The 22,445-nt window shown below is 35.8% G+C and overlaps 2 protein-coding genes and 6 long non-coding RNA genes across 14 annotated transcripts; all 8 read right to left on the bottom strand.

Annotated features, from left to right (window-relative positions):
• LOC114542424 lies at nucleotides 1-822 on the bottom strand. 3 transcript variants are annotated; one of them, XR_003689630.1, is made up of 4 exons: nucleotides 764-822; nucleotides 512-579; nucleotides 184-285; nucleotides 1-32 (listed from the first exon to the last, which is right to left on the bottom strand). It is a non-coding gene; the product is annotated as an uncharacterized LOC114542424 (long non-coding RNA). The 3 variants fall into 3 exon arrangements; XR_003689629.1 differs by having other exon boundaries at nucleotides 2-32; nucleotides 172-285; XR_003689628.1 differs by lacking the exon at nucleotides 1-32 and having other exon boundaries at nucleotides 116-285.
• A 2-nt stretch (nucleotides 823-824) lies between these two features.
• Nucleotides 825-4,473, bottom strand: LOC114542423. Of its 5 annotated transcripts, none has more exons than XR_003689625.1 (10): nucleotides 3,899-3,938; nucleotides 3,698-3,739; nucleotides 3,288-3,362; nucleotides 2,875-2,921; nucleotides 2,349-2,436; nucleotides 2,160-2,267; nucleotides 1,976-2,016; nucleotides 1,616-1,693; nucleotides 1,346-1,421; nucleotides 825-873 (listed from the first exon to the last, which is right to left on the bottom strand). XR_003689625.1 is itself a non-coding variant. In XM_028561977.1 (9 exons), exons 5-9 carry the CDS (start codon nucleotides 2,430-2,432, stop codon nucleotides 1,352-1,354), a joined length of 381 nt encoding a protein of 126 aa, XP_028417778.1. In that variant the 5' UTR covers nucleotides 2,433-2,436; nucleotides 2,875-2,921; nucleotides 3,288-3,362; nucleotides 3,698-3,739; nucleotides 3,899-3,938; the 3' UTR covers nucleotides 837-1,351. The 5 variants fall into 5 exon arrangements, 1 of the variants encoding a protein (XP_028417778.1); XR_003689627.1 differs by adding an exon at nucleotides 3,113-3,179 and having other exon boundaries at nucleotides 837-1,421; XR_003689624.1 differs by having other exon boundaries at nucleotides 837-940.
• Nucleotides 4,474-5,056: 583 nt separating this feature from the next.
• On the bottom strand, nucleotides 5,057-7,381 carry LOC114542412. Its single transcript, XR_003689618.1, has 3 exons — nucleotides 7,343-7,381; nucleotides 5,166-5,247; nucleotides 5,057-5,095 (listed from the first exon to the last, which is right to left on the bottom strand). It is a non-coding gene; the product is annotated as an uncharacterized LOC114542412 (long non-coding RNA).
• A 7,319-nt stretch (nucleotides 7,382-14,700) lies between these two features.
• On the bottom strand, nucleotides 14,701-16,927 carry LOC114542416. Its single transcript, XR_003689621.1, has 3 exons — nucleotides 16,891-16,927; nucleotides 16,658-16,762; nucleotides 14,701-14,741 (listed from the first exon to the last, which is right to left on the bottom strand). It is a non-coding gene; the product is annotated as an uncharacterized LOC114542416 (long non-coding RNA).
• Nucleotides 15,560-15,971, bottom strand: LOC114542418. Its single transcript, XR_003689623.1, has 3 exons — nucleotides 15,916-15,971; nucleotides 15,714-15,763; nucleotides 15,560-15,593 (listed from the first exon to the last, which is right to left on the bottom strand). It is a non-coding gene; the product is annotated as an uncharacterized LOC114542418 (long non-coding RNA).
• Nucleotides 16,922-18,359, bottom strand: LOC114542417. The gene is made up of 3 exons (XR_003689622.1): nucleotides 18,319-18,359; nucleotides 18,159-18,235; nucleotides 16,922-16,957 (listed from the first exon to the last, which is right to left on the bottom strand). It is a non-coding gene; the product is annotated as an uncharacterized LOC114542417 (long non-coding RNA).
• Nucleotides 18,354-19,790, bottom strand: LOC114542413 (dnaJ homolog subfamily C member 13-like). The gene is made up of 5 exons (XM_028561973.1): nucleotides 19,713-19,790; nucleotides 19,341-19,404; nucleotides 18,820-18,911; nucleotides 18,492-18,741; nucleotides 18,354-18,398 (listed from the first exon to the last, which is right to left on the bottom strand). The coding sequence occupies exons 1-4, from the start codon at nucleotides 19,748-19,750 to the stop codon at nucleotides 18,696-18,698; spliced, it is 240 nt and encodes a 79-aa protein (XP_028417774.1). The 5' UTR covers nucleotides 19,751-19,790; the 3' UTR covers nucleotides 18,354-18,398; nucleotides 18,492-18,695.
• Nucleotides 19,791-19,917: 127 nt separating this feature from the next.
• LOC114542415 lies at nucleotides 19,918-20,683 on the bottom strand. Its single transcript, XR_003689620.1, has 3 exons — nucleotides 20,612-20,683; nucleotides 20,152-20,208; nucleotides 19,918-19,960 (listed from the first exon to the last, which is right to left on the bottom strand). It is a non-coding gene; the product is annotated as an uncharacterized LOC114542415 (long non-coding RNA).
• Nucleotides 20,684-22,445: the final 1,762 nt, after the last annotated feature.

Below are 22,445 nucleotides of genomic sequence, written 5' to 3'. Positions count from 1 at the left end.
TACCCAGGCTTGTCAAGTAGTTCACGTTGTTCCTGTGGAAAAGGGACGCCCTTAGAATTGCCACTGATAGTGTAGTGGTATTATAGCATGTACACCGCTTAAAATAGTGGTAATCCAGAAAAGAAGAGGGGTTAGAGACTCTCCTTTCAAAATATATTACAAAATTTCTACTTGTTTTCGTACGAAGAATTTAAAACTGCGGAGTCGGGTACTGTTTTGAGGATTCAAACAAACATCTGATGTTTCTTGATGACATGTGGATTTTGAAGTTCCACTGGTATATCGCTGTAGGATGAAATAAGTTCCGATTAAATTTCCTGCAGTTACACGTAATTGTAGAGATATGAATCCGATCAGCATAAGTATATCGCTCATGCATATATATGTTGAGTTGAGCCTAAATTTAGTGTGTATATTTAATATAGTGAATACCAAACAATATCTGACGATACTGTATACGCCAATGGCAATGGCCGAATAGCCCAATATAAACATCTCTTAGTGGTAGTACCTTGTTGCAGCAAATTATAGTAATGACACGTCTTTGCATGATAACACCTTTGTACAGCACAAATGCCTCTGAAAATAGTCAAGAGAACTTTCATGAACTGTGGGGATTACTACCTTATTTTAAGGGCAAAATATTGCGAGGGTGGTTATACAACCTGTGCACCTATACAGTAGATAGTAAATTATTCAGTGTATCGACCGTGTAAGAAAATGGGTACATGGTATGTAGAATTTGAGCTACAAACCTACTTACCAACGGTCAATGAAGTCATTTACACTTGCCTTGGCCGTGTTTGTTTCTTGTTCAAGAACCTGGGGTGAATGCACAGCTGGTCACCTGATCCTGGCACACATACGTTCGGTCTCAAACATAAAACAATAGAAAACGTCAATTTCAACAGTTAAATCTTCGTTTCCCGGTTTTGCTTACCTAAACGTGAGAAACACAGGAGTTTCTTGTAAAACATCCGAGGCTCGTATCAATTTTTTTGACGGTCTGTTATCAGGATGTGTTTGACTTGTATGTTTCGATCATAGTTTCATGTCCATAGCTTGTTTCATGTCCAGGATGCACGAAATTATTCCTAACTTTTAATTCTAAACCTCACCCTAACCCTGACCTAATTGCTTATACTAAAAGATTTGAATCAAGGATTATATTCGCGGACACTGGACATGAAATTATTACTTATTTCCACCAAATCTGACAGGTTTTTAGCAGATTCGCCAACAAGCTTATTACTATACAAGGTTTTAAACTTGACAAGCCGTCTTAAATGTATGTGTTTAAAGACTTTGGTATTAATACGTCGAAAAAATACAGTAGACACCATACCTTTCTTTAGCAAACAACAAGAAACAGCACCCTTGTTCTCTGGGTTGCAAACGTTTTCATAAAATCCTTCCATTGCCTAAAACAGACCATAAATCCTTTGATAAACCTCAATCAGCTTGTTCATTGCGAGTTATTTAGTTGAACATAACCTCCTGATCAAAATGATCCGTTTTTCGTCCTCGTAAAAACGTACAGATGAACTGTTTAACTATATATTCATTTGTTAAAAAGTCTAGTCTTAAGATTTCGCTGGATGGCAATAGAACTAACCTCTGTAAATTCGTTTTTTCGTCGTGGCTCAACAAAAATAGTTTTTTGTGTCTCAAGTCGGTTCCATAGACCAAAACTCTTACAAAACAAAGGATAATCATTGTGAATTAACGTAACGGACTAGGATATGAAATATCGTTCCTATATCAGTTTTAACAACACACAAAACCCTAACCGATTTAGAATTTCGATCTAAGGAAGCACCATCAAAAGGTCCAGTAAGATTAATCTGTATAAAAATCACATTAGCTGTATTTATACAAGAGACGAACAATTCATCGGGACGAACCTACACAAATTTTATATTAAAAGGTAATATGAAACCAGACATTTTCCTACGATTTAATTTTTTTAACTTACCTATTGCAATCCCCATTTTTGTCAAGTAGTTCACGTTGTTCCTGTGGAAAAGGGGACGCCCTTAGAATTGCCACTGATAGTGTAGTGGTATTATTGCATGTACACCGCTTCAAAGTAGTAGTAATCCAGAAACGATGAGGGGTTAGAGACTCTCCTTTCAAAATTATACTAAAAAAATTTCTACCTGTTTTTGTACGAAGAGTTTAGAACTTTTGAGGATTCCAACAAACATCTGATGTTTCTTAATGACATGTAGATTTTGAAGTTCCACTGGTAAGCCCTTATAGGTTTCCTAAATCAATCACCGTTATTAAAAATGACTATACAAAAGATCATCTTGTAGCTTAATGTTATGGTGGACGTAATTGATCACCTTTGTCGCCACCAGCTGCTTTGCTGGTTGACCAAACATCCAGTTGCTTCCTCTTCCAACCGTCATTCGCTTGCTGTTGAACATGAACCTAAAAAACACAAGAAACTTAATTTGGCTACAGCAATACATGAATTGTCTCATTTTTCATTAACTACCTGCCATGCAGAGTTTACTTTTAATACACACAGGTTGAGATGATTGCACCGTAAATGTGCCAGCTTGTTGCACATCTTTCTTTTCGCTCGACCCTAATGCATCGCTGTTCTGAAAAACTACCTGGGATGCAATAATGTGGAAAGATTGGACTAGATTTTATCCGTGAAAATGATTGTTTACGAAAATGATTGTTTACAACAATTACGACACAAAGGAAACCAGGTTAACGACTGCTTGAAGACATGTAGATAAGTGGAGCTACAAGAAAGCTATTACAGCAATAAACGTCAAAAAATATCAACATACGAGCCCTTTCCCCAAATTTCTACCACTAAGTCTTCTATCATGTCAAAGACTACTGTATACGTACTTTCAAGGCGTCCGCGAACTGTCTTTGTATTGCACCACCAATTTGATCTACATTGAAGAAGATTTGCTTAAATAATGTATGCATTTCATTTCCCAGTTTTAACAATAGGTTGCTGCAATACTGGCATATTGAATCATGCAGAGCTTGCTCCAACTCGATAATCGCCTAAAATCTTTGCACATCCAAATTTAACAAATGAAATGTTGAAACAAGCTCGGAAACCACTTCATAAACTCACTTGCAACGGAAAATGAAATCACTTTCTCGAGTGATTTCGTACTTTGACCAGAAGTTCGAAAATGTAACTGGGTGACAAAAAGACAAAAGACTGCAAAAGTTAAGGCATTTCTAACGAGGCTGCAGTCATATAATGCTTGTTTCAACAATGTTTTCAAATAAATTGTATACTGCACCTGCCGGGATGTGTAATTATTTGGAGGATGAAGATGTTACAGTATGCAATTCTTCCTCTAGCTTCAAGACCAAGCCTGGAAAATAAACAAAATTGACCCAATTATAATACGAAATCAGGCTAGCAAATCACGTCAAAAGAGGAGGCTGGGTATTATAAATGAACTAGCCGTAATCTGATTGGCTTGATAACCGATGCAAATCACTAGCTGTTCAATGAACTGCGTACAGCTGAGAAGAGGTATACAAAAATATTCCTAGCCACCATTTTAGTATTCCTCAATTTCCATTCGTGGCTTCACCTACTACACGTTCCAGGTATATTTTTATTGATTATATTTACAAGAGGCCCATTTTGATGTGCGGTTTCAATCCTGATATCATGACTGGCAACCGAAAGCTATACATATACCTTTTATGTATGCGATTTCCTGTTTATCCAAATCTCCATCATCTGGTAAACAGAAATACGAGATTTTTAACACAGCTGATTGTACAAAAAGGCGATCAACTATGGTTAGCGGCAGAATTGCTCAATCAGAATCCTCTCTTTAGGGGGTACATTGATATTTCGCAAAAGATTTCTTAATTTACGAAACTTTAAGAACCATACCAGAGAGAAATTCTAACAGTGGTATGACAACTTGAGGCGTTGGCGAAAGTTTAGTAAACTTTTCCAGATATGTTGGGAGCAGTCTAAGGAACGAAAATTTAGAAATTATTGCTCAAAAAACCTTGTATTTGTGAAGGAGTATCTCGCATAACAAGAGACGTTACATTTAGGCTGGAGTTTGTTGAAATACATTTCTGTAAATTCACTGAGTGCATTATCAAGGCACGATTTCAAATATCTCCAAAGCAATAAACTTATAAAACGCTGCAATTACTTAAATCAACTTCATTCTTTACAAAGTGCTAATGGACATAAAAAAGTCTCAAATTCCAGACTATCTTAAGTAGCCTTACCTTGCCATAACTGGCAAGGCATTTCTAACATACATATGGTGAGACAGGATACGCATAACGTCGCGGAATGAGCAACCAAACTAATCTGCAAAGTACGCATCAGACAAAACTAGACGAAATATACAACAACGTTTAAGCGAGAACAGACAACGGCTGAAAATAAAGTCAAGCAGGTTCTTACTTGTTCATCTTGACCAATGAAAATGTGGTACGTACACAGCTCTGTTAATACCTTCACATGTTACAATAAAATATCCAATTAAATTATTAGTATGGTATGATACACTTATGGTATAAATTCGTTATGGTATGGTATGGTGTGATATAATTATGGTATGATATGGTTATCGTATGGTATGATTTGGTCATGGTATGGTATGGTGTGATATAATTTTGGAATTATATGGTTATCGTATGGTATGATTTGGTTATGGTTAGTTATGGTATGATATGATTATACGATATGATTATATGATATGTTGTGGTATGGTTATGGTATAGTATGGTTTTGGTATAGTTATGGTAAGATATTATGATAGATGCAAAAAACTGAAGGATAAGAACCGTACTGGAAAAATTCTAGCGTACAAATGAGGTCGGCGCATATCATGAGGAACACGAAATAATCCAGGAAGAAAATCATAATTTCAAACCTGAATGCAAAGTAAAATTTTTAGTTCATGATTTTGGTGTGAAAAGTGCACAACTTTACTTCCCTTACCATTTTAGATAACACTGTACATATTAAACGTAAGTAGTGCTTTCAAGAATGTATCAAGTTTTTATCTTGCAGTGCCTCTGGAAAGTTTCTCAGAACAACATACAACACCTCCCATTCCAATTTCTAGAAAATCAAGAAAGTTGTACTTCAATCGAAACTTAATACCAGATGATATTATGATGGAAAAGTTTACCTGTTGTAAGCACACAAGAATAACATTCATTGCCTCGTTTTAAAGCAGTGAGACAATCCCGGTTGTCTTATCTTCTGCAGAACTAAAACAAAAATGAGGATGTATTGAATTTGAATTTTTTGAATTTAATCACATTATTACCAAAAAGTAGAGGTAACAGGTGGCTGAACAGAGCATGGCCCCAATTGACATTAGCTACCGGTAAAGCAACCAGAGAGGTGCTGAAATCACCTAACGCTCGCCGGCACTGTTTGTCTAGAATAAGGCTAAACTCTGTATGAAAGGTATCTGTATGAAGCACAAATTACCGATCTTTTTATTACAAATTACAAGGCTAAAATCCGCGTTGGAAGGTAATATTAAGCACAAACTTCAGATATTAGTTGTGACCTCAGAATTACTGGCCAAAACTGGCCTCGGAATTACATTAGTTTTATTTGTGACCAATATTTCTTCCGTTTCTCGCAATCCGCGCACGTGATATCAACAGGTATGTTAACGGACCAGGCAAAAGTCCCTGCTTTAAGCCGGGCGCACACACAACGATTTTACGGTAGTTGGTCTATTCAGGTTTAGACATATAGGAAGCCCTTGCCCAGACATTTTTTCCTTCTCGCGGCGCTCGCGCCTCGCGCGTGCACGCGAGTCTACTTGGTCTAATATTATGACCACTGACCTATAAAATTATAGCTCAGTGATTATGACCAAGTATAGAGTGCCAGTCGCCACATTTTGATGAAAACATCCATCTAGACAATCTAGACAGGAATCAGCCGACTAAAATCGTCGTGTGTGCGCCTAGCTTTATGAAAATCTATCACAAAAAAGGATTATGCATCAAACAACGAAAAGGTATGTACATAAATCTTATAGGTAGTTCAAAGGGCCCTGTCTACAATTTAACTGGCTTTAATAATATATTTGCATGTGTATCTACATAAATATATGCAAATATATGTCACATGCGTTGCCATTTGCCTTTGTATTCCAAGCATATCGGCTTTCTACTTATAAATACTTATGTGCTAAAGCTTGTAATTGCGAATTATCTGACAATATTCTTTAAACTTTAACATTGGACTATGTTTTATATACATAATCATTTATAAACACAATCTCATAATTTATAATTGTACATGTACAATACAAACAAATGGTAGCATACAGGTGAAAATATTTGAAAGTTTCTCATATGGCTTAGGGTTGTACAAATACTTTCGTTAAATATGTTTCAGCTACAAATTTGAACTAAAAAAAACAGGGCTACACAATAGCCCTGAAAATCGTAATGAGCGTGATAACTCTGGATAACTCTAACATTGACCTTATCATGATGCTAATAAGCTTAACATTTGCCTTATCATTTGATAATTTTGAGCAAAGCTCTCTTTATTGTATAAATGTGTACCAAATGGCACTGAATAGTCACAATGCATATCGATGACTTTATTTATGATGATTCCTCTGATGTAAAGCCATAATATTTAAAAAATATAACATCTTAACATTGACCTTATCATTATGCTAAATAGCTTAACATTCACCTTATCATTTGATAATTTTGAAAAAAATTCCCATTATTTTTGTGTAAATGTGTACTAAATGTCACCATATAGTCACAAGACATATCGATGAGCTCTATTTATGATGAATCTTCTGATGTAAAGCCATAATATTTAAAAAATATAACATCTTAACATTGACCTTATCATTATGTTAATTAGCTTAACATTCACCTTATCATTTGATAATTTTGAGCAAAACTCTCTTTATTATTGTATAAATGTGTACCAAATGGCACTAAATAGTCACAATGCATATTGATGACTTATATTGATAATGATTCCTCTGATGTAAAGCCAAAGTATACAAAAAATATAGCATTTTAACATTGACCTTATCATTATATTTTGTTGTATAATGTTCACTCCCCCCTGGTAAATGGTTCTTTCGCAACAAATAGACTCCTTAAGTAGATAATTTGAAAATAATGGGAAAAAAAAGTGGCATCTTAACATTCTACTTATCATGTAGTGTGGACGCGGACGGGGACAGGGACGGGGACGTGAACGCCAAGCCTATAGCAATAGCTCTCTTGCACTAAAGTGCAGGCGAGCTAAAAAGGAATTTTGAAAGCAGAATACCTGACATGCGTTGCACTATCATCATTAACCAACCTTTTTCTTTCAGAACAAATAACATACGAAGTGAATTTAACTTTTCCAATTTTTTCTTGCACAAGGCCTAGATGTTCTCAGCTCGCAGACTGAGGAAACATTGTAGAATCTTCAAAAAACCACAATGTAAGACATCATAGAAAAATCGCGAGAAATAACATTGAATTTGGCTTACCACAAGTCGTAACTCCGATGCAATAGACGTCCGATAGCGATTGTCATAATGAGTTTTTATGTGGTACATTAATATATTGAATATTCGTTCTGCAATTACATAATAGGAAAAGAATAAAAAAATTATATTTTATATAACACCAGTGTAAAATGATTGATAAATGGAACTGTACAGCAAAATAGGCTATTACTCCTTACAATAATGTTGCACAGAAGCAAGACATTAAATATCTCAGAAATATTTGGGCTAAAGACCCCGGAATACCACTAAATGATAGCGGTTGAAACGATTATTTGAATAGTATATTCCAACCAGCATATAGTTATAACCTGCATTTGTATTATAAGTCAAAATAATAGGTTGCTTTGTTATCTCAAATTACTCACCCATAGCAAGATATATTTTAGAAATTCCATATCTTTTCGCTTTTTTGGTACTCTGTTGTCTTCAAAATGTCCAAATTTTACATGTTATCAATCTGTTGTAATTCTGAGTTATTCTTGGGCTAGGATGTGCAAAAGAATCGAAGAAATAGCATTTAAACAACACTTATGAAAGTGCTAAGCGATAATCGTTGGTAAGCACGTGCTTAAGACAAACTCGAATAGGAACTAGGTCAGAATTTCGGCTTTTTGCCCGAATTTGTTTTCCATATTTTTATTATAATGAAATATTATTGCCGGTGATGCGATAATTCATATCATCAGGTATGTTTATATAAAAAATCGGCAAAAATCTTCTAAAGGCTCGATTTTGACGCTAAATATATCAAAATAGTACTGAATATTTGATATTAACCACTGCAACCGGTTTTCGTTTGCATTTTGGGCAATATCCTAAGGATTAGGCCGCTTTGATGTGTAATATTGAATATATAAAACGCGTGAATAACATACCTGTGAATAGCTATGTATGCATGGCGGTAAAACGCCATATTTCCACTGGAATTTGCGATATTTAGCCTTGAAATTTACTACATTTGCGATTTTGTCAGTTTTTATATTTACTATTATTCCATGCCATGCCCAATTCGACAATATTCTGAAAGGTTCAGTAGTTTAATGTACCACATAATTCAAATGCTACAACAGTTTGAAAGATTTACTTGCCTTTTAAATTCCGACTTTCCTGCTCGATGGGGTTCTGAAGCTAGTGGGAAAATAAAGCCTTTTAATAATGATTGAACTGTAATTTTTTGTGAACTTCATCAGAGAAATAATCGAACAAATACACACATACTGTGATACATTGGCTTGGAATATGCTCCAAAACGTGTGAAATCGAACATTTGTTGTGCAATCACCTTGCAAATATCACAGAAACGGGATAAAAATTTGAATATAGATTAACCAATCTGATTGGTTTTTATTGAACCAATCGTGGAGTACAAAAATTGACCAATGACAAATTGACCTGTGCACAGAAATAACCAATCAAGTTGTCTTAATTTTGCTGAATTATGCAAGAGCCTACAGGCTATAAAACAGAGCCGTCTGCAACCGTTTTCTTCAGGTGAGTGAGTTCTTTCTTTTAGGTAGGATCAAGGTATGTGTAATTATTTTTTTAATAGAAGTAGATCCCCGTGGCCACTCTGTTAGCTAAGAATCTCTGTCCCCGTATCTGGAAACACGGCTCACTGCTTGTCTAACTGTGTTTTGCTCTTCGTTTTCTAGGGAGCTACTAATACTTTTTTTTGTGTTTTTCAGACAAAGACGATCGTAGTTTAGTTTCAGTATCCAACCCTAAGAAGCCACCCCAAACCCATGCCGTCAGTTAAACCCTAGCCACAATTGCCTTCAAGCTAATTGTGAATGCTTGCTTTTCTAGGAACAACTCACCATATTTTTTGTCGTTTCAGCTACAGAGTTAGTGGGTTGTGGGTTGTTGGATGTTGTGTCGTCGGTTGTGTGTTTTGTGTTGTACGTTCGTATTGTCTGCCAGTCGGTTTGCGAGTTGCCCTGTAGCTCTCGCTTTTTCCTGGCCACACAAAGAACACATTTTGGATACTCCTTTTTAGGAGATTGGGTTCGATTCCCATGAATGTGTCAATTTTGCGCTGATATCTAATGTGGTCCGTCTCTAATACAAAAGCACAACATCCAACGGACAATCTGCATCCTTTCACCACACCAACTACAAGTGTTGTCCTCATACAACAGAATGGAACTTCCAACAGAGTAAGGAGTAACCAATACCCAAGACGAAGTTCTCGTAACTTCTCAAAACAGGATGCGGATGCGGACTTGAGGGATCCTCTCAGTTAGACGTCCGATCAGAGGATATTTCAAAGTGGTAAGCTGATTTAAACTTGTGATTACTGTGCGAATACTTCACCCATTTTAATAAATATGAGACCACTAAACTCATTGCTGTCTGCTCGTAAACGGCGCACACAGATAATTTCGATTTTATCTGGAAGTATTTTATCAAATCAACCAGAAATTGTGTTATCTCAAAGAAAAAACATTTACCTATTTGTATAAATTTAGTTCATTTCAAAAGCTTTCCTATAAGCCAAGATATTTATTGCCGAACTTGTACTTTTTAAAGTTGAATTTTAGAGAAGCGAAAATACGCAAAGCCTTCCAAAAATCTCGCCTAAAAACCTCCAAATATTTCTAGTATACATTGGGATCAATATTTTTATCTATTTTACTTGAAATACAGTCGCTTTGGCGATTTGTAGTGATATTTCCAACAAACGTGTTTACAAATGGAAACCGGAAAATGTGCATATAATTATCACCATATTGGCGAAAATTTGACAATTATGACTTCTAGGGACAATTTTACCCCGGAAATCGATTACCGGGCTTATTTTACCCCCACGGGGTAGGCAACGTTACGTTTTTGATACCTCTAACCTCACGTGACAACCACATGTGCGTGCGGCTGAGCAACGCCTCGCTATACACAATAACAAATAAAAAAAGCTATATTTTTCGAGTTTTTCTGCCCATCCTGACTTAAAAACTATCAGAAAAGATAACTAAAGCTTTTTCAGTTTATATGTAACGGTTAAAAGACGACAGGTTAAAAAATAACGAAGAAAATAACGAAATTCCAAAGGCGAGTTATATTTCCGTTTGTAATCCCGTGTAATTTGATATGATTTTTAGAGCTGCACTGCAGTGTCAGGTTAACAGCAATATTGATTAATTTCTGGATTAAAACAGAAGCGATTGGGTTAAAGTATTTTTCTTCAGCTATATTTTGGTGGTATTTTTGTGCTTTTAAATTAAACGGATTAATTTAAACAATAAAAAACCAAGATAATTTCATGATATCTGGTGATGGAAGGCATGACAAGAATTATGCCTACACAATATTTTGCTGTACAATTCGATATGTCATTCATTTTACACTGGTGTTATTAAAAATAGATTTATTTTTCTCCCTTTCCTATTATGTAATTGCCAATTACCAATATACAGGGGTTGGGGGTATTATGTGAATATGAAAGAAAACAGCCTGCATTTTGTTCTGTATATTCTTTTTGTTATAGAAGTCACAAAATACATGCTGTTACTATACAGTATAGGGCCTTGTGATTCATATACAATTATAGTTTCAATTGTGTGAAAGTGATGTTCTTGTAATCTCAATTGTAGATTCTATTGCATATAGAACATATCTTTGAGAATTGAAGTTTATGGCGGTTCCTCAGGTATGTTCTAGCAATTCACTGAAGTACTATTTGTTCGCTAAGGAATGTTGTCCCACGGTAGCGGTACGCACGAACCTGCATGGGATATCACAATGCTGATAGCCTCACAACTATGGACAATAATATACTAGAAATACATGCATGCAGCAACCCCTCGCTATTTTAAACCAAGTACACAATTTCCTGAGTTAACCTGACCTAAACTTATATTATGAAATGACACAAAACTCAAATCAGTCTTATTATATTTTACCGAGTATATTATAGCTAATGTTTCCATCATTCGATACAAAAATAATCATAAAGCTAGTCTAAACATTGCCCGTTCAATTTAGTGTAAACATTGCCCGCTGCATTATACCATGCCAGCAATTAAGTAACGGTTTAAAATCGAAGTTTCGAACGATTAAAACAGTACAAAATCTTCACAGACAAAGAAAAATTAAACTTCATATGTTATTTTATTCTGTATTTTGCAGTCGACAACGGCGGCAAAAAGTTTTATACTTTATAAATATAGTGTATATTTTTGATACCAAAATTCAAATTACACTTTCAAAAACACTTTTTGAAGTTAAAGCAAAGGTGTAATAGCCTTTCACAGGTTTATGCGTTTGCATAAAAAGCTGAAAATTTAACAAATAAACGGCATACAAAGCTGAAAAGTATACAAATACGGCTCATTCTTATCGCGAAACAAATACGAAATAAACAAAGTAAACACGTACATTATGTCTTTGAGAACATTTATAAGTTTGCTGATTATGAATTATTGTTCATCTTTGCTAACTGTCATGCTTCATATATCTTGTTTCTTCTCGTTTTACTTTCTTTGCACAAAGTTTATGAAACGCTTTTACAAAACTGTTTACGAAATGACAGTTAATATAAATTGCTGACGTTCTCATTGAAATACAAAATTTCTGTCTTAGCCAATCAGAACGTTCGTTGATTACCAGACGTTACTCGCGCATGCGCATAACTTACAAAACCACCCAACGTCGACCGTCCATGACAAAGAATTTGGACAACTTCGGATTCGCCTATGTTCTACCGGGTTTCGGGTGTAATTCCTAATCTCCGAGCGGAATTAGTACCCTCGCAGGCGCTCCGCGCCCGCTCGGGGATTAATTTACTTGTTCCTTGTTTCTCAATTTTAGATCAAATAAATTATGGCAACCCAGGAATCGCTAACAATTATTACCTTTCTCTTATCACTGACTACACCTCCATCCATCGCTGTGCCATACATGGATTTGATGGACTGACATACCAAGCAAGGTAAATATTGCAGGCTACATGGTATATGTTCAGTTTATTATTATGTCATATTAAGACTGTTGGACATTATATTTTTATTCAGTAATTCCCCTATATGGGAATGTGATAAAATTCGAAGTTAACGCCCAGTAAAGATTTCACAAAATCAATTGAAATAACGCTGTACCTCGACTGGTTTCAATTCTGGAGGCCCCATATATGGCACAATTATCTGCATTATCGTTTCATTTTTGTTGATGATTGTTTCGATGGTGTTTTGGTGCCGGAAGATAGAATAATTGATACTAATTATCGCCCCCCGTACTGAAGACACATAACATCCCAGATAATAGCAACAAGTGTTGGGAATGCGGATAAGTCGACAGGACATGGTCGCTTAAATGAGGCAGCTTCTTGATCTGCACGGAAAAATTACCAGGACCAATGCATTTAAATTGACTTCGGCAAGAAAGATGTTGTCGGAGCGATTTCACTCAAAGTCGCCGTAATTATAATTAGTGGGTGAAGACCTACTCTGTATCCTATAGTTCCGACGGGCAAAAATTCGCTCATTACAAAATAAATGGATTAGTCAGGGTTAGCTGGATTAATAAGCAAGGCTCCTACAGATTACCCTCTCACGTTATATGCATCACATCATTTCCATGCGGTCATATATAACTTTTAATGTGTGACTAAGATTAATTGTTTAACAAATTACTCATTTCATTAGAGACTCACTAGTGGAAAATGTCCTATCACCAACTGTAACCGCGCTTTACACCCGCATTCATCCAAAGACATGGTACGCAACATATCTTTGAGAATTGAAGTTTATAGCTGTTCTTCAGGTATGTTCTAGCAATTCACGGGGAATCCAGCATATCATTATGAGGAACAAAGCTATCATAGCGGTATATACTCAGGGCTATCACAATCAAGTTTAGTGTTATCGCTTGATTTTAATGTTTGCTGCACGGTCGGATTCCCACATTTAAAAGAAAATCAAGCGAAAAGTTTTACACGTACAAAGTATATGGAACTGTTCTTTAATTTATCGGAAGAACTAGCGCGTTTTTAACCCACCACATGTGTCAATGAGGATGCATATTCGTTCGATGTGATCGCCTGATAGGAGAGATACGTTACTGAGTTTGATTGCTATCGAGGGATAGGGGGGGGCTTTATTAAGAAGAACTGTTAAAAAGCTAGAGCAGTATAAGGATTATCACTAACCTATTTCAGTTGATCAGGTAACCATTCATACAGGACTTCAAACTAAAGGTGATTCCAAAAAACAACGTAGTTTCCACTCAGATCTTTTTCCATTGCAAATGCGCGCATCTCAGATTCGAGAGCCCCAGAAGTTCCTCTCACGTCTGTCACATTGAAAAAAAAATAAATTGTTTCAAACTCATTTACGAGAACAGTTTAGAGAAAGAGGTCAGGACTATTGAATTTGTCTTGTTATACTCATAGCGACAGGAAATCCTCCATTACCTTTTCATTTCCTATATTTTCAACGGAAACTAACCTTAGCTTTGAGACTCACCTTGTAATTCCAAATCAGGCTGTACGCTTTCAAATCTTGACTGAATCTGTAAAAAGATCCGTTTAAATACCATTGCTTTTTCATCTTTCAAACGACTAGAACATTTTCCCATTTTCTTAATATGAACACTTACTTGTAATAAAACAACTGGATTTAAATTCTTACATCTTTCCTGGATTTGAATCCTATTTTGTCCTGCAATGCGAGAGATATCCTTCAAGTTGATTCCTTGACGTTCCTCTCGCTTTTCCAGAGCTCTAACAGACAAGTATAGCACGTGAAATAACAGGCTTATACGTACATACAAGCATGCATTATGAAATTTTGGAACACGATTGTTGCCTTAAAACGTACTCTGCAAGCTTTACAGTGTCACGAATTGATAAATGATCTTCTTTAGTCTCTGGTGGCTGAAGGAAAGATAAAAACTTTCCAACAAAATTGTTTCTTTACAAAAAGGTTTTACACTTCTGAATGAATTACCTTTTAATTATTTCGTCAGTGGGACAGTTTAAGGATGAATGATGGAGTTTAGTTACCAAAGCAGTTGATACCACTTAGTCACTATTACATAATTGTTTATGAACCAAAACTTACGAACAGGAAATCTCGCATTTAAACTTTATTGTATATTTTAGACATTAAAAACCATAACTACTTTAATACGAACATTATTCTCACAAGTAATGCCATTGCTGTTGGATGACCAGTTGTCCAGAGAGCCACAAGATGTCCACTCAATTGCCTATATGCCAACAATAAAGATTATAAATTACTTATGGAGTATGCTTGTTAGTCTCAATTGAACTATTTACAGATGGCTAGTATATAGAGGATTATAAAATCACAAGTTTTAAGATGAATCTAAGAATGTTGCTAAACTACAACTCAGGTGCTCCGGATGGAATCGAAGCTATACATCTGCAACAATTTGTTAATATATCACACTAATTCGGGTTTTAAACGGTCTTAATTTCGCGTGGTATTATTATACACACTTCAAATTCAAGCCAGGAACAGTTGATGGAAAAATGAGTCAACTATACGTTCTCAGTGACAAGAGCATTGCGCCGGCATCGCAAAAGCGATTCCTACCGGAGGATCTATAGTTGACTCATTTTTCCATCAACTGTTCCTGGCTTGAATTTGAAGTGTGTATAATACCTCTCGAAATTAAGACCCTTTAAAACCTCTTAAATATCAACTGAAATAATATGTACATTCATCACTGCAAAAAAATGCAGAACGTTATAAATGACGTTTGTCAAAAGCAGAAAATTCTCAATGGAGGAATGAATGAATAAAACGTACCTCGATTATCGCCTTCAGAACCATGCCAGCACCTTTCACAATTGTTGTCGACGGATGCTGAAATTGTTGAGGAACGAATTCAAAACCACGATTGGTAAGAACCATTAGCGGGGCAATAGTAAAACATACATAAGCGAAGAAATGGTACAATTGGTACTATTTATTGCAGTTTTATCGTAAACTTACCTGAAACAATCGATAAATGCAATGACCCATTTCAAGACAAACAAATAACAGACTTCATGAGTTGCTCCCATGCATGGGTCAAGCTAGTGGACGTGGTAAACTTCACCAAAAATGTAAAGAGAGAAAGGCAATTTAATCAACTTTCAACGTCAGTCAAAGAGCCATAAACTACCAAGAAGGCAAGTTGAATGAAAACTCCTCAAATTTCTTTGTAGCATACCTGCAACTTTCTCCAGTAATTTCCCAAACTGTTCATCGTCTGTTGTCTCACTAAGAGGAGTATGCAATAGTCGATTTATTATAACAGACCACATCAGTTGATTCAAAATATTAGAAGCAATCACACCTTACTATTAGTTTAACATGAATGTCCAACTGCACCCCCATTATTTTGATATATTGCAAAGCAACCAGAACTTTACCTGTAAAGAGGACACAGAGCAAACGCCAGAAAATCAAGCAATCAACTTATACCTAAACCCCAGTAGAACGATTCTAGAAGAAAAGTTTTCATGGTTAATCTATTTCTTGTGTTAATTAGAAAGGTAGTCCAAATTAGAAAGGCAGTTGCTACAAATCACTTGCTGAGTTTTGCAAGGGAATTTCTCTTCCAAAACAAGGCTGTATACATACAAGAGGATGGAAAAATAAAATGCATGGGTTCAGCATAGATTATAGGCCAACACCGCACATCTTACCACATTTATCGTGAGAATTCCCAACAAACTGCTTAGAAATTTTTCACAGGATAACAGAGAGCTTTTGTTTATCTGTTCTTCTCGAATGTCATAGTTATCGTGCGTTGGCTATATAAAACAACAGAATTGGTTTCGATAAAACTGGATCCTGTTAACATGCAAATTTCAAAGTTGGCTGAGTTTACGTATTTCGTTTCTTGCATCTATTTAGCTCGGAAATTTCGCCGCTGTATTCTTAACGAAATACTCTATTTTAAATTTAAATATGTCCGGTCTGACCATTTTGGCCGCTTAAAGGAAAGCCCTGTCTTTACCTGCATCAGAGAACACAACATGTCGACAGCGGCGTGAGTCACGGCTTCATTATTCCTCTTCAAAGCTTTCACAGTTTTCACACCAACCTTCTCACGCAAGTGAACTGGTTGAGTAAACAGCGGTGTTGTGGTTAAAGATAAACGTTTCTCACCTAGTGAGCGTTGTGAAAGCGCGAAACCTGCTTTGGATCGAACCCAACTTCTCAAATCGTGAAACAGTGCTTCGAGATCTTTATCTCATATTTTGTTTTGGTCTCCTGCAAATAGACGAAACTTTTTACCTATTTTATGTATATATAGGACACCTGCGAAGGTAATAGCACTCAGAATATGTATATTTTAGGGTTGAACACTAAATAAATTTATTGGCAAAGATATACAATACCTTCGTGAGCAATGAGCATTGTGATGGCATTAATGATAAGTCTTTCTTTATTCTCCGACAAAAGTCCCTACAAAATATTTAAAATCGTTTGAAATATATATTGGAGTTTAAAAGACTTAATATTCCGGCCGTACTTCTGCCGGGAAAATTTCAAAACTACCATTTCATGGATTCGGACCCAGTCAACTCAGCAACCAGAGTTACTGCAGCCTAGTACCTAGGCTTCATAACGTTCCTTATACGCGGCGAGGCGGGAACTGAGAGGCCTAGAACAAAATGTTTTGTATTTTGGCTAAAGTGGGGACTTTTTGTCCCCACTTTCTGTATTGAGGTCAGTTTACGATCTACGACGCGGTTAACTGGCCTTGTAAGCTACGGGATATTGATTATACTGCCAGGAGTCGAAATATTCATACAAACGTTTCAATGTCGCCGTCAACGCTATCGACTATCAAGTAAACTCGAGTCCGTACGTACATGTTTATGATTATAATAAACTTCAATCCACCAATTTAAATTATTCTCGCTTCCTTTATAACGGTTACTGTTGTAAATTGCAAACATTTACTTTAATAACAATTCTAATTTCAAGTTCACAACATTAAACGGGCCGTTAAGATTAGAAAATATTTTGTGTTAGGCCTCTCGCGCGCGTTTCATTCGGTGACGTGACGAAAATATAAAATACGCGCAATGAGAGGCCTGGGACTAGGCTGGAGTTACGGCGGTTTTTAGGGAGTACTATTAGTGTTTTGTGTACATTTGTGCACAGAACAGTAGCAGGATAGGGTATTTTTATTAAAGTCATACTTTTTGCCTTTGGCTATACTGGATAAACCAGTTTAAATGTACCGTGTTGTTTGCAGACGTTTTAAACCTTGCTAAATGTTTTCAATTAGCAGCCGAAATGGGCAAATGTTTTCATTTAACGTAACTATGCAGCCTAGCAATCGTTTAGTTCACACTAAAGGCTGCTTTCTACTTACGCGTTTTTTATACGCATGTACACATACGGAGAATTTTAAATGCTTTTAAATTTTTATTAATTAACATGCATCTAGGTCGATTTATTCACTTAGTTTTTTCAAAGGTAACATGTATAAGGATTTAGATTTTTACGTGCGTGTACGTGCGTATGAAAAACACGTGAGTGGAAACAGCCTTAATCCAAATTTTGACAGAACATTAAAACTCAATAAAAAGGCAATATATTCTCTACACAGGATTTTGTCTGCAGAAAAGTACAAGATAAGAAGTTGTCAACTTACGTTTTGGGTGACTGCATGAAGTAGACCACAGTAGGAAATATTGCAGTAAAATCTGTACACAGCTTCGGTTAAATTTCCTGCAAGGAACCAGTCATAAGACAATATAAGCTTTTGGAGATATTTCAAAAATGTAAAGTGAAATAAAAGAGAAATATTTCACCTGGAGACGCAGCGAGGAATTTAAATGACTGCTTTCTACTTCTTCGTCAACAACATTATACAATGGACCCCAACGATAACCTTGAAAAATATATCATCTTAAAAAAACAATTCTTCTTTTGCTGTATGTGATGTATTGAACTGGCTAATAGGAATAATGCTATTTGCTGATACCTGACGAGAAGTGTAATTGTTGGTGTGTTATATGAGATCACATACGTCAGCAGGAGTATGAAATGAGGGATCGTATTTAGGGTAATCATAGCAGTACGAGATTTTCATCAGGAAAATTTTGACCATAATTTTCGCTCAATCATCTATGAATAAGCGTACAGTACTTCTCTTCGTTGGGGTCGTTTTTACGCAAACATCTCTGTTTCAACTGGCTCTAACACCGTCTAGCAAACCAGCCAATAATGTTTCCCTAGATTGAGTGAAAGACAAACATTCAAAACAAGAAATATTTTTATTGCTTCATACAAAATTTGCTTTCTTACACTACCTGTCAGGAGACGAGTAATTTCTCAGCCGACCGCTTGTGTATTCCAGCCCGAACAGCTGAGGATGGTTTCGATAGCGAATTATTGAAAATATCTGACAGAAAAAGAAGTTTGAAAACTATGATATACTATACGCTATATACGGTATATTCTGGAAAGTAACTGCAAAAATAAAACTATTTTAACTCGGCTGGATACTTTTTTTGCAATTGAACATGTTCAAAATGGAAACGTGAAATAAGAAAGACGATAAAAGCAGTAAACTTGAATCCAGATCAGAAGACATGGAGTGTTTGGAGTGTTTGGAGTGTTTTCTTTCAAGGTCAGATATGAACAATTACTGGAACTGACATGGAATGTCGCATGACTTAATGAGCTAAGGGGATGAAGGGTGACGATATTGTACGTTTCTAAGAAACACAGCGTTCTTTGAACAGGATCCTAAATTTGAGAGTGTCAAAACGATTTTAAAATGAGAAAAAGGATAGACTCTTAGAAGAATTTTATTAACAACATAACTCACTTTACTCCGAGGAGTTTCTTTATAGACGCTGAATTCTGACATTGATGTGATATGGTCGTCATCACTGAAACGAAAAATTTGTCATTTACTGTCATATCTCACATTCTTTACACAGGACAAACGAAATACTGTCTTAATAATATATCATTCAACTGTATTTATAAATTTGTTTTAAAAAAACGACTCCACTTTGATGGAACTTTTCTTTTGCTAAAAACCGAGGCAAAAGAAATAACAAATACAGCTCAAAGTAAATTACAGACCTGGAAAGAATTTTGTCAAAAACGGTTAAAACGTAAACAAATAAAGTAACCTGAATATAAGTCATTTTGTCATTTACTTAAAATTTGTTTACTTAAAATGTTGACATACTTTATCGTAACACCAACATTATTTAAAGAAGATTCCATCAACTTTTTCAGCAATTCCTCTCTCCTCTCTGATGTGAAAAGATGCTGGAAAACAAAAGCAAAATTGTGCACAAAATGTAAAACTTCAATTTACAGAAATAACCGGTATCTTATCCTTTTTATTATAAGGTTGGTACTAGCAACATCTGGTACATACCACTGTGCAAAACCACCACAGACAACAACAAATCCCCTAGGATAATCTGAGACCTAAGTATAGAAATGGAATGAAAGCCTGAGTTGAATTATTCAAATCACAAATATTCAAATGTCTTGCAATATCAAGTATATATTATATATATATATTAATATATATATATATATATATTATATATTATATATTATATATATATATGAACACACAGGTAAGTTATCAAGAAACTTGAAAACAATAATAGTACCTCTAACGTCACTGGAACCTTTCGTTCACTCCAATGTAATTTATAACCACTAATCTTCTGCACAAAAATATGGCATATGTTGATGTGGAAATAGTTTGGAAACATTAGCTTTAGCTAGCTTATCACTTTATAAAGAACCCACTTATTAAATTAGAAATGGAATATGGGTCTAATTTTTGAAAGAGAGAGGGGGGGGGCATTGATACCATGATGAATTACGATTTGGAATTCATCGTGAATAGTTTCATTTTATACAACTGGAACGATAAGTCCTGACAAAAATCCCTATTAAGCTTGAAGCAAAAATAGTTCCCCGTACTAATCCTAATGCAGCCTCTTTGATGTCTTTCTACGCTGTTTCATCCTGAGGCTGCAGCAACAAAGACAATTTACAGTGATTAGATGTAATTATATGTCTCTAGATGTTCCTATAAATACCTTGCAGTCTCTATATAATTACCTTACATGTTCTTTACACGACGGCTTGACGTATCGCTTGAGAGGATCTACTGGACAGTGGCAATCTGGAATTGATAAATGAAATATATATCCTTTTACTTCACTGATGCGTTTGCATTCACGACTCCCGTGTAAAACGATCCAATTTGCGGATATATAGTTGGGTTCAGGTCAGGAAGCTTTCACTGATAAGAGAGAGTTTTCTATTGAAGTACAGTATCAGCCATCACGAATGAAGAGGCAAATTGGAGTGGAGAAATGAAACCGTCTGAAAAGGATTGTATGAGTACCTTCTCGTTATATGCAAAACATCGCAAACTTTCGGTGAATCAGAGGATGCAATAACGTCGACCAGAAGCTGGACAGCTCGGATCTGCACAAAAATATCCCGATCTTTCGCAATGTGGTCTAAATGTGGCAACACTGAATTCTCAAGTATTTCTGCCTGTAAAAAACAAGGAGTTACAAAACTAGAAAAGATTCATAATATCGCTAATGTACGGTGGCCCAGAGGTGCAAAACACAAACGCAAATTCAAAACACAAACGCAAATTCAAAAACACAAACGCAAATTCAAAAACATAAACGCAAATTCAAAAACATAAACGCAAATCATGAAAGCACGAACGCAAATTTAAAACAGAAACGCAAATTCAAAACACGAACGCAAATTCAAAACACGAACGCAAATTCAAAACACAAACGCAAATTCAAAACACAAACGCAAATTCAAAAACATAAACGCAAATTCAAAAACAAAAACGCAAATCATGAAAGCACGAACGCAAATTCAAAACAGAAACGCAAATTCAAAACACGAACGCAAATTCAAAACACGAACGCAAATTCAAAACACAAACGCAAATTCAAAACACAAACGCAAATTCAAAAGACAAACGCAAATATTTAATTATTTATCCAAATCCAAAACGAGCTAGCGCACCACAAATTTAAAGTCAACAAGGATAAGTCTATTAATATGATTGTTGCAAAGTATAATACATTTATAAATGCATTTTTGTCTTTTAACCTAGTAAAATATAAAATTATTGATATGGAGGAAGCGATCCGTTTTTACTACGGAAGAAATTTTAAGTACAAAACGATACTGGAATGTTTAGAAAAATATCATGATATCAAATATGTAAAAGAGCGCTCATCACCAGATTACAGGAGTATGGTTTGGGAAGAAGAAGATACAACGCGAATGAAGAACAAGTTAGGGAATGCGTTCAAAGAGAACTACATGAAAATGGCAACCTCTTAGGATACAGATCAATGTGGAGGAAACTGCAATCAAAACATGGCATGCGTGTGCGCCGTTCAACAGCTCAAAGTATCTTAAAGGTGCTTGATCCTGAAGGTTGTGCAGTAAGAAAAGCTCATAAGCTGCAGCGGAGGGAGTATTTAAATCCTGGTCCAAACTTTACCTGGCATGCCGATGGGTACGATAAACTCAAACAGTTTGGGTTTCCCATTCACGGCTGCATTGATGGGTTTAGCAGGCGAATTATGTGGTTAGAGATCGTTCGAACAAATAACGACCTCGGGTCATTGGAGGATTATTTCTTAATTGTGTTAAATCCCAAAACGGTTGCCCAACAATTCTACGAACGACAAAAGGACTGAAAATGGTATAATGGCCACTGCTCAGTGCTACTTACGTCGAAACCACAGAGATCACTATAATAGGATAAAAGCACATCGCTATGGATCGTCACACAGCAACCAGCGTATAGAGCGTGGTGGGCCATGCTACGTCGGTCGTGGGCATCGTGGTGGATTAATTTTTTTAAGATTTGGTAGACAGAGGTATTGTTGACACGCAATATACT

Source organism: Dendronephthya gigantea, unplaced genomic scaffold (genome assembly GCF_004324835.1).
Source record: "Dendronephthya gigantea isolate DGI-Jeju-01 unplaced genomic scaffold, DenGig_1.0 000348F, whole genome shotgun sequence".
Classification (NCBI taxonomy): domain Eukaryota; kingdom Metazoa; phylum Cnidaria; class Anthozoa; order Malacalcyonacea; family Nephtheidae; genus Dendronephthya; species Dendronephthya gigantea.
The sequence above is the reverse complement of the archived record's forward strand: the minus strand, read 5'-3'. Positions and strand labels throughout refer to the sequence as shown.